The sequence below is a fragment of the Salmo trutta genome, chromosome 26 (assembly GCF_901001165.1).
Source record: "Salmo trutta chromosome 26, fSalTru1.1, whole genome shotgun sequence".
Lineage (NCBI taxonomy): Eukaryota > Metazoa > Chordata > Actinopteri > Salmoniformes > Salmonidae > Salmo > Salmo trutta.
In genome coordinates, this window is record NC_042982.1 from 44,313,805 (window position 1) to 44,326,432 (window position 12,628).

The 12,628-nt window shown below is 43.9% G+C and overlaps 1 protein-coding gene across 1 annotated transcript in view; it reads right to left on the reverse strand.

Moving 5' to 3' along the window:
• Positions 1–12,120, reverse strand: part of cog6 (component of oligomeric golgi complex 6) — a gene marked incomplete in the record, with an annotated part of 55,930 nt that extends 43,810 nt beyond the window's left edge. The window contains 4 exon segments of the mRNA XM_029716040.1: positions 9,233–9,291; positions 10,680–10,751; positions 11,198–11,341; positions 11,942–12,120. Coding sequence (XP_029571900.1) covers positions 9,233–9,291; positions 10,680–10,751; positions 11,198–11,341; positions 11,942–12,076 — 410 coding nt within the window.
• Positions 12,121–12,628: the final 508 nt, after the last annotated feature.

Here is a 12,628-nt window from a genome sequence, read left to right on the forward strand (position 1 = left end):
TGCATCATGTAGGGAATAGAGGGCCATTTGAGACGTAGGTCTTAGTTACCCCCTGGGTCAGTCAGTCTACAGTGGCTTGCGAAAGTATTCACACCTCTTGGCATTTATCCTATTTTGTTGCCTTACAACCTGGAATTAAAATTGATTTTTTTGGGGGTTTGTATCATTTGATTTAAACAACATGGCTACCACTTTGAAGATGCAAAATATTTTTTGTGTGTGAAACAAACAAGAAATAAGACAACAAAAAAAAAAAGAAAACTTGAGCGTGCATAACTATTCATCCCCCCAAAGTCAATACTTTGTAGAGCCACCTTCTGCAGCAATTACAGCTGCAAGTCTCTTGGGGTATGTCTCTATTAGCTTGGCACATCTAGCCACTGGGATCTTTGCCCATTTTTCAAGGCAAAACTGCTCCAGCTCCTTCAAGTTGGATGGATTCTGCTGGTGAACAGCAATTGGATTAAGGTCTGGGCTTTGACTAGGCCATTCCAAGACATTTAAAATGTTTCCCTTAAACCACTCGATGGGCAAAAGAACACAGACACTGGACAGAGGAACTCTGCCTAGAAGGCCAAAATCCCAGAGTTACCTCTTCACTGTTGACGTTGAGACTGGTGTTTTGTGGGTACTATTGTTTTGTGGGTACTTGTGAGGCATCTGTTTCTCAAACTAGACACTCTAATGTACTTGTCCTCTTGCTCAGTTGTGCACCTGGGCCTCCCACTCCTCTCTCTATTCTGGTTAGGGCCAGTTTGCTCTGTTCTGTGAAGGGAGTAGTACACAGCGTTGTACGAGATCTTCAGGTTCTTGGCAATTTCTCACATGGAATAGCCTTCATTTCTCAGAACAAGAATAGACTGATGAGTTTCTGAAGAAAGTTATTTGTTTCTGGCCATTTTGAGCCTGTAATCAAACACACAAATGCTGATGCTCCGGATACTCAACTAGTCTAAAGAAGGCCAGTTTTATTGCTTCTTTAATCAACACAACAGTTTTCAGCTGTGCTAACATAATTGCAAAAGAGTTTTCTAATGATCAATTAGCCTTTTAAAATGATCAACTTGGATTAGCTAACACAACGTGCCGTTGGAACACAAGAGTGATGGTTGCTGATAATGGGCCTCTGTACGCCTATGTAGATATTGAATTAAAAACAATCTGCAGTTTCCAGCTACAATAGTCATTTACAACATTAACAATGTCTACACTGCCTTTCTGATCAATTTGATGTTATTTTAAAATGGACAGAAAATGTGCTTTTCTTTCAAATACAAAGACATTTCTAAGTGACCCCAAACTATTAAACAGTAGTGTATATTTACAACAGTATCGACCTCCATCACTCGAGTATCTACCTCCATCACTCCAGTATCCCTATACATACAGTATCTACCTCCATCACTCCAGTATCTACCTCCATCACTCCAGTATCCCTATACATACAGTATCTACCTCCATCACTCCAGTATCCCTATACATACAGTATCTACCTCCATCACTCCAGTATCCCTATACATACAGTATCTACCTCCATCACTCCAGTATCCCTGTACATACAGTATCTACCTCCATCACTCCAGTATCCCTGTACATACAGTATCTACCTCCATCACTCCAGTATCCATGTACATACAGTATCTACCTCCATCACTCCAGTATCCCTGTACATACAGTATCTACCTCCATCACTCCAGTATCCATGTACATACAGTATCTACCTCCATCACTCCAGTATCCCTGTACATACAGTATCTACCTCCATCCCTCCAGTATCCCTGTACATACAGTATCTACCTCCATCACTCCAGTATCCCTGTACATACAGTATCTACCTCCATCACTCCAGTATCCCTATACATACAGTATCTACCTCCATCACTCCAGTATCCCTGTACATACAGTATCTACCTCCATCCCTCCAGTATCCCTGTACATACAGTATCTACCTCCATCCCTCCAGTATCCCTGTACATACAGTATCTACCTCCATCCCTCCAGTATCCCTGTACTACAGTATCTACCTCCTCCTCAGTAGCCCTAGTACATACGATCTACCTCCTCCCTCAGTAGCCCTGTACATACAGTATCTACCTCCATCCCTCCAGTATCCCTGTACATACAGTATCTACCCCCATCCTCCCGTATCCCTGTACATACAGTATCTACCCCATCCCTCCAGTATCCTGTACATACAGTATCTACCTCCATCCCTCCAGTATCCAGGTACATACAGTATCTACCTCCATCACTCCAGTATCCAGTAACATACAGTATCTACCTCCATCACTCCAGTATCCCTGATACATACAGTATCTACTCCATCCTCCAGTATCCCTGTACATACAGTATCGACCTCCATCACTCCAGTATCCCTGTACATACAGTATCTACCTCCATCACCTCCGTATCCCTATACATACAGTATCTACCTCCATCACTCCAGTATCCCCTTACATACAGTATCTACCTCCAGTCACTCCAGTATCCCTGTACATACAGTATCTACCTCCATCCCTCCAGTATCCCTGTACATACAGTATCTACCTCCATCACTCCAGTATCCCTGTACATACAGTATCTACCTCCATCACTCCAGTATCCCTATACATACAGTATCTACCTCCTCACTCCAGTATCCCTGTACATACAGTATCTACCTCCATCCCTCCAGTATCCCTGTACATACAGTATCTACCTCCATCCCTCCAGTATCCCTATACATACAGTATCTACCTCCATCCCTCCAGTATCCCTGTACATACAGTATCTACCTCCATCCCTCCAGTATCCCTATACATACAGTATCTACCTCCATCCCTCCAGTATCCCTGTACATACAGTATCTACCTCCATCACTCCAGTATCTACCTCCATCACTCCAGTATCCCTGTACATACAGTATCTACCTCCTCCATCCTCCAGTATCCCTGTACATACAGTATCTACCTCCATCACTCCATATCCCTGTACATACAGTATCTACCTCCATCACTCCAGTATCCCTGATACATACAGTATCTACCTCCATCACTCCAGTATCCCTGTACATACAGTATCTACCTCCATCACTCCAGTATCCCTGTACATACAGTATCTACCTCCATCACTCCAGTATCTACCTCCATCACTCCAGTATCTACCTCCATCACTCCAGTATCCCTGTACATACAGTATCTACCTCCATCACTCCAGTATCCCTGTACATACAGTATCTACCTCCATCACTCCAGTATCCCTGTACATACAGTATCTACCTCCATCTACCTCCATCCCTCCAGTATCCCTGTACATACAGTATCTACCTCCATCACTCCAGTATCCCTGTACATACAGTATCTACCTCCATCACTCCAGTATCCCTGTACATACAGTATCTACCTCCATCACTCCAGTATCCCTGTACATACAGTATCTACCTCCATCACTCCAGTATCCCTGTACATACAGTATCTACCTCCATCACTCCAGTATCCCTGTACATACAGTATCTACCTCCATCCCTCCAGTATCCCTGTACATACAGTATCTACCTCCATCCCTCCAGTATCCCTGTACATACAGTATCTACCTCCATCCCTCCAGTATCCCTGTACATACAGTATCTACCTCCATCACTCCAGTATCCCTGTACATACAGTATCTACCTCCATCACTCCAGTATCCCTGTACATACAGTATCTACCTCCATCACTCCAGTATCCCTGTACATACAGTATCTACCTCCATCACTCCAGTATCCCTGTACATACAGTATCTACCTCCATCACTCCAGTATCCCTATACATACAGTATCTACCTCCATCACTCCAGTATCCCTATACATACAGTATCTACCTCCATCACTCCAGTATCCCTGTACATACAGTATCTACCTCCATCACTCCAGTATCCCTATACATACAGTATCTACCTCCATCACTCCAGTATCCCTATACATACAGTATCTACCTCCATCACTCCAGTATCCCTGTACATACAGTATCTACCTCCATCCCTCCAGTATCCCTGTACATACAGTATCTACCTCCATCCCTCCAGTATCCCTATACATACAGTATCTACCTCCATCACTCCAGTATCCCTGTACATACAGTATCTACCTCCATCACTCCAGTATCCCTGTACATACAGTATCTACCTCCATCACTCCAGTATCCCTATACATACAGTATCTACCTCCATCACTCCAGTATCCCTGTACATACAGTATCTACCTCCATCACTCCAGTATCCCTGTACATACAGTATCTACCTCCATCACTCCAGTATCCCTATACATACAGTATCTACCTCCATCAATCCAGTATCCCTGTACATACAGTATCTACCTCCATCCCTCCAGTATCCCTGTACATACAGTATCTACCTCCATCCCTCCAGTATCCCTATACATACAGTATCTACCTCCATCCCTCCAGTATCCCTGTACATACAGTATCTACCTCCATCCCTCCAGTATCCCTGTACATACAGTATCTACCTCCATCCCTCCAGTATCCCTGTACATACAGTATCTACCTCCATCCCTCCAGTATCCCTGTACATACAGTATCTACCTCCATCCCTCCAGTATCCCTGTACATACAGTATCTACCTCCATCACTCCAGTATCCCTGTACATACAGTATCTACCTCCATCCCTCCAGTATCCTGTACATACAGTATCTACCTCCATCACTCCAGTATCCCTGTACATACAGTATCTACCTCCATCCCTCCAGTATCCCTGTACATACAGTATCTACCTCCATCACTCCAGTATCCCTGTACATACAGTATCTACCTCCATCACTCCAGTATCCCTGTACATACAGTATCTACCTCCATCACTCCAGTATCCCTATACATACAGTATCTACCTCCATCACTCCAGTATCCCTGTACATACAGTATCTACCTCCATCACTCCAGTATCCCTGTACATACAGTATCTACCTCCATCCCTCCAGTATCCCTGTACATACAGTATCTACCTCCATCACTCCAGTATCCCTGTACATACAGTATCTACCTCCATCCCTCCAGTATCCCTGTACATACAGTATCTACCTCCATCCCTCCAGTATCCCTGTACATACAGTATCTACCTCCATCCCTCCAGTATCCCTGTACATACAGTATCTACCTCCATCCCTCCAGTATCCCTGTACATACAGTATCTACCTCCATCCCTCCAGTATCCCTGTACATTATAAATATGTTATTGACACTGTAATTTAGCTTCGTACTTTCTCACGTTATTTCTTATTTGTATTTCTTGTGTTTTTTGTTCTACCGTGTTATATTGTAGTGCTACATTGATATTGATCACTGCTGTGTTGGATTTTGAGTTTGCAAGAAAGGCATCACCCCACATGTGCACGTGACATTAAAACGAATCTGAGTACGCAACCAATAAACTTTGATTTGATACAGAATCTCTATGACCCCCTGGTCCTCACTGACACACCAGCCCTGTTTTATGGGCCATAATAGAACACCATAGTGGTTTATGGCCATTGATTTTTGGCTGAGTTGATCTGGGAGCTTGTGGACGATAATGTGACAGAATGGATCAGCGGCGTGTCTTGACTGATGGAGTGGAGGGAGGGAGGGAGGGAGGGAGGGCGGGAGGGTGGGATAGATGGATGGAGGGATAGAGGGAGGGAGGGATGGATGGAGGGATAGAGGGAGGGAGGGAGGGATGGATGAGGGAGGGAGGGAGGGATGGATGAGGGAGGGAGGGAGCGATGGATGAGGGAGGGATAGATGGATGGAGGGATAGAGGGAGGGAGGGAGGGAGGGAGGGAGGGAGGGAGGGAGGGAGGGAGGGAGGGAGGGAGGGAGGGAGGGATGGATGGAGGGATAGAGGGAGGGAGGGATAGATGGAGGGATAGAGGGATGGATGGATAGAGGGAGGGATGGATGAGGGAGGGAGCGATGAGGGAGGGAGCGATGAGGGAGGGAGCGATGGATGAGGGAGGGAGCGATGGATGAGGGAGGGAGGGAGGGAGGGAGGGAGGGAGGGAGCGATGGATGAGGGAGGGTTGAGAGGAGAGAGAGGACTGGCAGGGAGCCAAGCAGTTAAGAGCATTGGGCCAGTAACCGAAAAGTTCACTGGGTTGAATCCCCGAGCAGACAATCTGTCCATGTGCCCTTGACCAAGGCACTTAACCCTAATTGCTCCTGTATGTTGCTCTAGATAAGAGCATCTGATCAATGTAAAATGACTGCTCTTGTTCAGAAGCTCAGCGTGTGTGTGTGTGTGTGTGTGTGTGTGTGTGTGTGTGTGTGTGTGTGTGTGTGTGTGTGTAAATTGTTGGCAAAAGGTAACAGCGACAGCTGTGATGTACAGTTGGCCATTCCTCGCTTCACTAGCACAATCCCCCTGACTAGAAGGTGACACACAGGAAGAGAGGAGTGATGGAGGAACAAAAAACAGCCGAGAGAAACCCAGGTGAGAAATGGCCATAGCCTGGTCCCAGATCTGTTTGTGCTCTTGCCAACTCCATTGCTCATTGTAAAAGCCATACATGTTTGGCATGATAGCACATGGGGCGGCAGCGTAGCCTAGTGGTTAGAGAGTTGGACTAGTAACCGAAAGGTTGCTGGATCGAATCCCCGAGCCGACAAGGTAAAAATCTGTCGTCCTGCCCCTGAACAAGGCAGTTTAACCCAGTGTTCCTAGGCCGTCATTGAAAATAACGTGCTGTGACATCAAGCCCCTCCTCTTCCTGTGCTGTGTGACACCAAGCTCCTCCTCTTCCTGTCACTCACAATAAAGATAAACTTCTCTTTGACAACAAGCGGTTTAAACTCGCATATTTGCATTTGAGGTTTGGTCCAACAGAAATCAGTCATATGGAGACGGGAACACATTAAGAGACATTGTTCGACTGTAATAGAGAATGTAACCTTCTCTAACGATCCCCTTTGATGTCTCAACTCTCAAAATGTAGAACAGAGCAGACCTTACCGAAACGAGAATATCAATGACCACGTTGTGGAAAAACGATCGGTCCGTTTCTGTCGCGCGTGGCATGCAGCTCAGTTGGTAGAGCATGTTGTTTGCAACGCCAGGGTTGTGGGATCGATTCCCACGGGGGGGCCAGCACAGAAAAAAAATGTATGAAATGAAATGTATGCATTCACTACTGTAAGTCGCTCTGGATAAGAGCGTCTGCTAAATGACTAAAATGTAAATGTAAACATTTCAGCCACCGATTTATGTGCTAAGTGGTCTAGTCTGTGTTTTATAAATTTAGCGATGAGCATAAAAAAAAATAAAGACGCATTTATATAAAGGAGCTGGCAACTGGTTTCTCATTCTGAGAAATAAGCATCATCTGGTCCAGATAGGCAAACTGGATTTCAACATCTAAACAATGTGAACAGGCTGTGTTGTTCAAACCGTTGGAGACGGACGACTGTTATCGACCTCGTTAGCATGCAAACCGATCCAAATTGGCTAGACTTGAAATATAAAAAGAGGAGCTGGCTACTCACTAGCACGTGGGCTTGTGCTTGAGAGATTATTTATGAGACCTGTGTTCATGTTCTAGAACGCCTGCTACCAGGTGGCCATTATGAGTGGTTGGTTGTGCATTGCTCATGGGTCTGGTAAAAAAACAAATATATATATAATTTATCATTTTCATAGACAGACTTGAAAGACAGATGAGTGATTATTGCAACAAAAAAAGCTGGTTAAACTATTTTGATAAAATAATTAAATTATTAGTGAGTCTTATGGTTGTGGAAGGCTTATATTTAGCCTAGGTATACATTTACAAGCCCTGAATTCATTAGATTATCCCTGACGCTTTGAAAACGCAGTGTATTGGCCTTTAATTGTGCAACAATGATTAGAGAAAATATACAAAAATTCCCCCTCCTTTAACCAGTGTAGTAACAATGACTACGATTACATGCACACAATAATGTGATTATTGTGGCTATTCAGATTAATGTAATAGTTCATTTTAAAACGTTTACACGCTTTGCAAGAAGAACGATTTCCCTAATAATTCTGTTTACATGGACACATCTGAAATCAGACTACCTAATGGGACTTGGAGAAATACAGAAAATTACCAATCAAAATAAACGTTCAACCACAGCGACCATGTTATTTTTGGGAAGTATATTCTATTCTGAGTTCAGTCATATAAAGTTTCTATGTGAAAACTCCTGATCATCAAACACGCCGCCGCGACCCTGATGATCAAACACGCCGCCGCGACCCTGATCATCAAACACGCCGCCGCGACCCTGATCATCAAACACGCCGCCGCGACCCTGATGATCAAACACGCCGCCGCGACCCTGATCATCAAACACGCCGCCGCGACCCTGATGATCAAACACGCCGCCGCGACCCTGATCATCAAACACGCCGCCGCGACCCTGATCATCAAACACGCCGCCGCGACCCTGATGATTAAATACGCCGCCGCGACCCTGATCATCAAACACGCCGCCGCGACCCTGATTTAAGGGGTTCACATGTCCTAATAATTTGAAAGATTGCTCAGAGAACCAGGTGTTTTAATCGCCGTATGCTCACTTAGATTTTGACCGTTCGCCTATTAAGATAAGAAGAGTATAGTGTTTACATGACTAATGCCAGACTCAGCCTTCTGCCATAACCAGTATAACCCAGTATTACTGTGCATGTAAACGTACTCAATGAAACATGATAATAATATTGTATCGTCATCAGCACAGCATTCTGCCAAATGACAAATTTATGAAGAAGTACAAGTATCCTGATCAAAAATCGAATCAGATGTTACTGGTCACATTGCACACGTTTAGCAGATGTCTAGCGAAATGCAATTTTTGTTGTGTCACCATCGTCCCAAAAGGGCATCTTTCTTAACTAATGGCGCGAGACCAGGGTTCAGATCTCACCAGTTAAAACGTTGGTTTCTAGAGCGCGAGACCAGGGTTCAGATCCCACCAGTTAAGACGTTGGTTTCTAGAGCGCGAGACCAGGGTTCAGATCCCACCAGTTAAAACGTTGGTTTCTAGAGCGCGAGACCAGGGTTCAGATCCCACCAGTTAAATCGTTGGTATCCAGAGCGCGAGACCAGGGTTCAGATCACACCAGTTAAATCGTTGGTATCCAGAGCGCGAGACCAGGGTTCAGATCACACCAGTTAAGACGTTGGTTTCCAGAGCGCAAGACCAAGAGTTCAGATCCCACCAGTTACATACACATGTAGCCTTAACACCTAAGTTTACTCACTTCTCTCCCTGCAGCTTGTTGGTCTTCACTATCAGGTCCTGGGTCTGATCCTTGGCTGCCTGTTGAAACACACAGAGACCCATAAGTAATAATGTTCTTCACAGTCACCTCAACTGAAAGAAATTAACGAAATACGTTATTTTTTTTTAGCCTAAAGAACTACTGTTGTATGTGTCAAGGGCCCGGGTCAAAAGTAGTTCACTATATAGGGAATAGGGAGCTATTAGAGACGCAGCCCATGTCTGTTTTGAAAGTGATTTACAGAAGCTAGATACCTTTAATCTGTTGGTCATCTCTTATCAACAGGTAATTTACAGTAGTTAGATATTTATTTTTATTTAACCTTTATTTAACTAGGCAAGTCAGTTAAGAACAAATTCTTATGTACAATGACGGCCTACCCCGGGTCAAACCCTAACCCGGACAACGCTGGGCCTATTGTGCGCCGCCCTATGGGACTCCAAATCAAGGCCGGTTGCTATACAGCCTGGAATCGAACCAGGGTCTGTAGTGACGCCTCTAGCACTGAGATGCAGTGCCTTAGACGGCTGCTCCACTCGGGAGGCAACTTCAATCAGATAAAGTTGTCCCCATGTGCAGTTTGCAAACCATAGTCTGGCTTTTTATATGGCAGTTTTGGAGCAGTGGCTTCTTCCTTGCTGAGCAGCCTTTCAGGTTATGTCGATATAGGACTCGTTTTGCTGTGGATATAAATACTTCTGTACCCGTTTCCTCCAGCATCTTCACAAGGTCCTTTGCTGTTATTCTGGGAATGATTTGCCCTTTTCGCAACAAAGTACGTTCATCTCTAGGAGACAGAACGCGTCTCCTTCCTGAGCGGTATGACGGCTGCGTGGTCCCATGGTGTTTATACTTGCGTACTATTGCTTGTGCAGATGAACGTGGTACCTTCAGGCATTTGGAAATTGCTCCCAAGTATGAACCAGACTTGTCGAGGTCTACAATTATTTTTCTGAGGTCTTGGCTGATTTCTTTTGATTTTCCCATGATGTCAAGCAAAGAGGCACTGAGTTTGAAGGTAGGCCTTGAAATACATCCACAGGTAGACCTCCAATTGACTCAAATGATGTCAATTAGCCTATCAGAAGCTTCTAAAGCCATGACATCATTTTCTGAAACTTTCCAAGCTGTTTAAAGGCACAGTCAACTTAGTGTATGTAAACTTCTGACCCACTTGAATTGTGATGCAGTGAATTATAATTGAAATAATCCGTCTGTAAACAATTGTTGGAAAAATGACTTGTGTCATGCACAAAGTAGATGTCCTAACCGACTTGACAAAACTATAGTTTATTAAGTGGAGTGGTTGAAAAACGAGTTTTAATGACTCCAACCTAAATGCATGTAAACTTCTGACTTCAACTGTACATTCAATCTGTTAGTCATCTCTTCACAACAGGTGATTTTACAGTAGTTAGATAGATACCTTCAATCTGTTAGTCATCTCTTCACAACAGGTGCTCATGGCCTGGACATCCTCGTGTACACTCTCAAGCTCCTAGGAGGAAGCAAAAACATGTCAAAGACAGTCAGCCAATCAGCCTGCAAAGGTTATCAGGGCTTCTTGCAGAATTTAACAAATTAAGAAGCCAAATAACTATCTGTATTACACTGTACCAGTGTTGTAGTACTCGAGTCCAGGACTCTCTGACTCAAGTCTGATTTTAACGACTTGTGACTCGACCATTGGTGATTCGGACATTTGCACTTGAACTGGATATAAAAGGGTATTTACGAGTGCTCTATTGTCGCCCTGCAGCCTACTAAAGGATGTGTGTTTGATCACACTGACTACTGGAACTGGACAGGCTACCATGATAAGCAGAATATTAGCCGCGAGGGTTCTGTTCTCCAGCAGCACCACAACCCGGCACACTCAGCTCTGCTCTGCTTTCAGTCCCCCCCTCCTGTAGTCTAAAGTCTAGTTAAACTTTAACTAGCTACCTCTTTGACATCTTTAAATATCCTGGCAAACTCTTCGTTGATGTTCAGGCTCCGTCTCTCGATGTCCCCCCGCAGGTTCCGACGGGTCCGAAGACTGTTCTCTGTGAAGAACACAGACAGAGCCTTCAGCGCCTCCAACATCTCCTGCAATACAAGAGGGATGTTATCGTTGCGATATTGGCTAACACTGGAATCAGCTAAAGTTGGCAAATGAATAACATGCTGTTTCTATTACTAAACGTAGTAGCACTCGCCAGTTTGTAGTCCTTTTAAAAACTGAAATGAGTTAGCCATGGCTCGTTGATCAAATCCTATGGAGAAATTAATAGGTTGTTTTTTGGGGGGGGGTAAACACTGTAAATAAGGTCTGTGGTTAAACACAAACTTAGATCTTTTTCTATGCGATAATAACAGTCAGATAACATTTATGAATTACGAAGCTTTAATGTTCTTGTTTTGACTACATAAACACTTCAAAATTCACAGTGGCGTCGCTCGACGAACAAAACGTATACGATTTTACCACAGACCTTATTTTAGTCGTTCATTAAAAAATAAATTCAAAAAAACATTAATTTCCCCATAGGCTTTGAGGAATTAAATATCAAATAAAATACAGGAATCAATTAGCTACTAAGGTCAGCTTGCTAGATAGGAGATGACAAGTGCTATATATATATGCGTTCCTACTAGCTAGCGTTGAGATTTGACCAGTCATTTTCATCAACGAGGACTTGGTCTTACCTTGTCATTATCTAGCCTGGTCTCTAGGATTTTATTGAGTTTCCTAGACAGTGGGTTATTCTGCTGAGAAGGCACATTGCCACTGTTTTGAATTAAAGCGGTTTCAGTTGACATTTCGACTTTATTCTCTGACATCGTAAACAATCTTCTCCACGTCAACCAGGAAGATGTTTGGTGCGTCGGCAATAAATGTCCGGGTAGATACATAGAACACAAAGGCAGAAATAGTTCTGCCTTTGTGTAGTACAACCCTTATTATTACCAGTAGTATACTTTATTATTCGATTACAGAGTAACAATTTATGTTGTGTGCATGAACCCCTTACAAATTATATAATTCATATTGGTTATATAGTATGACGGTCATAAAGAACAACAAGGTAAACAAAGAAAACACATGGGACCAACATAAATAATCTAGTGAGGGTGTGAAAACCCCCACAATGACACAGAATAAAAACACTGGATAGCTACACAGTCACAGATACTATTGTATTACATGGTAGAGGAATTGGATTGTGTCCTTCTCCGTGTTCACTCTAGACCTCTCAGAGGGAAACAAGGTTATGTCTTTCAGTGGTCTCTCTCTCTCTCTCTCTCTCTCTCCCTCTCTCTCTCTCTCTCTGTCTCTCTGTCTCTCTGTCTCTCTCTCTTTCTGTCTCTCTCTCTTTCTTTCTCTCTCTCTCC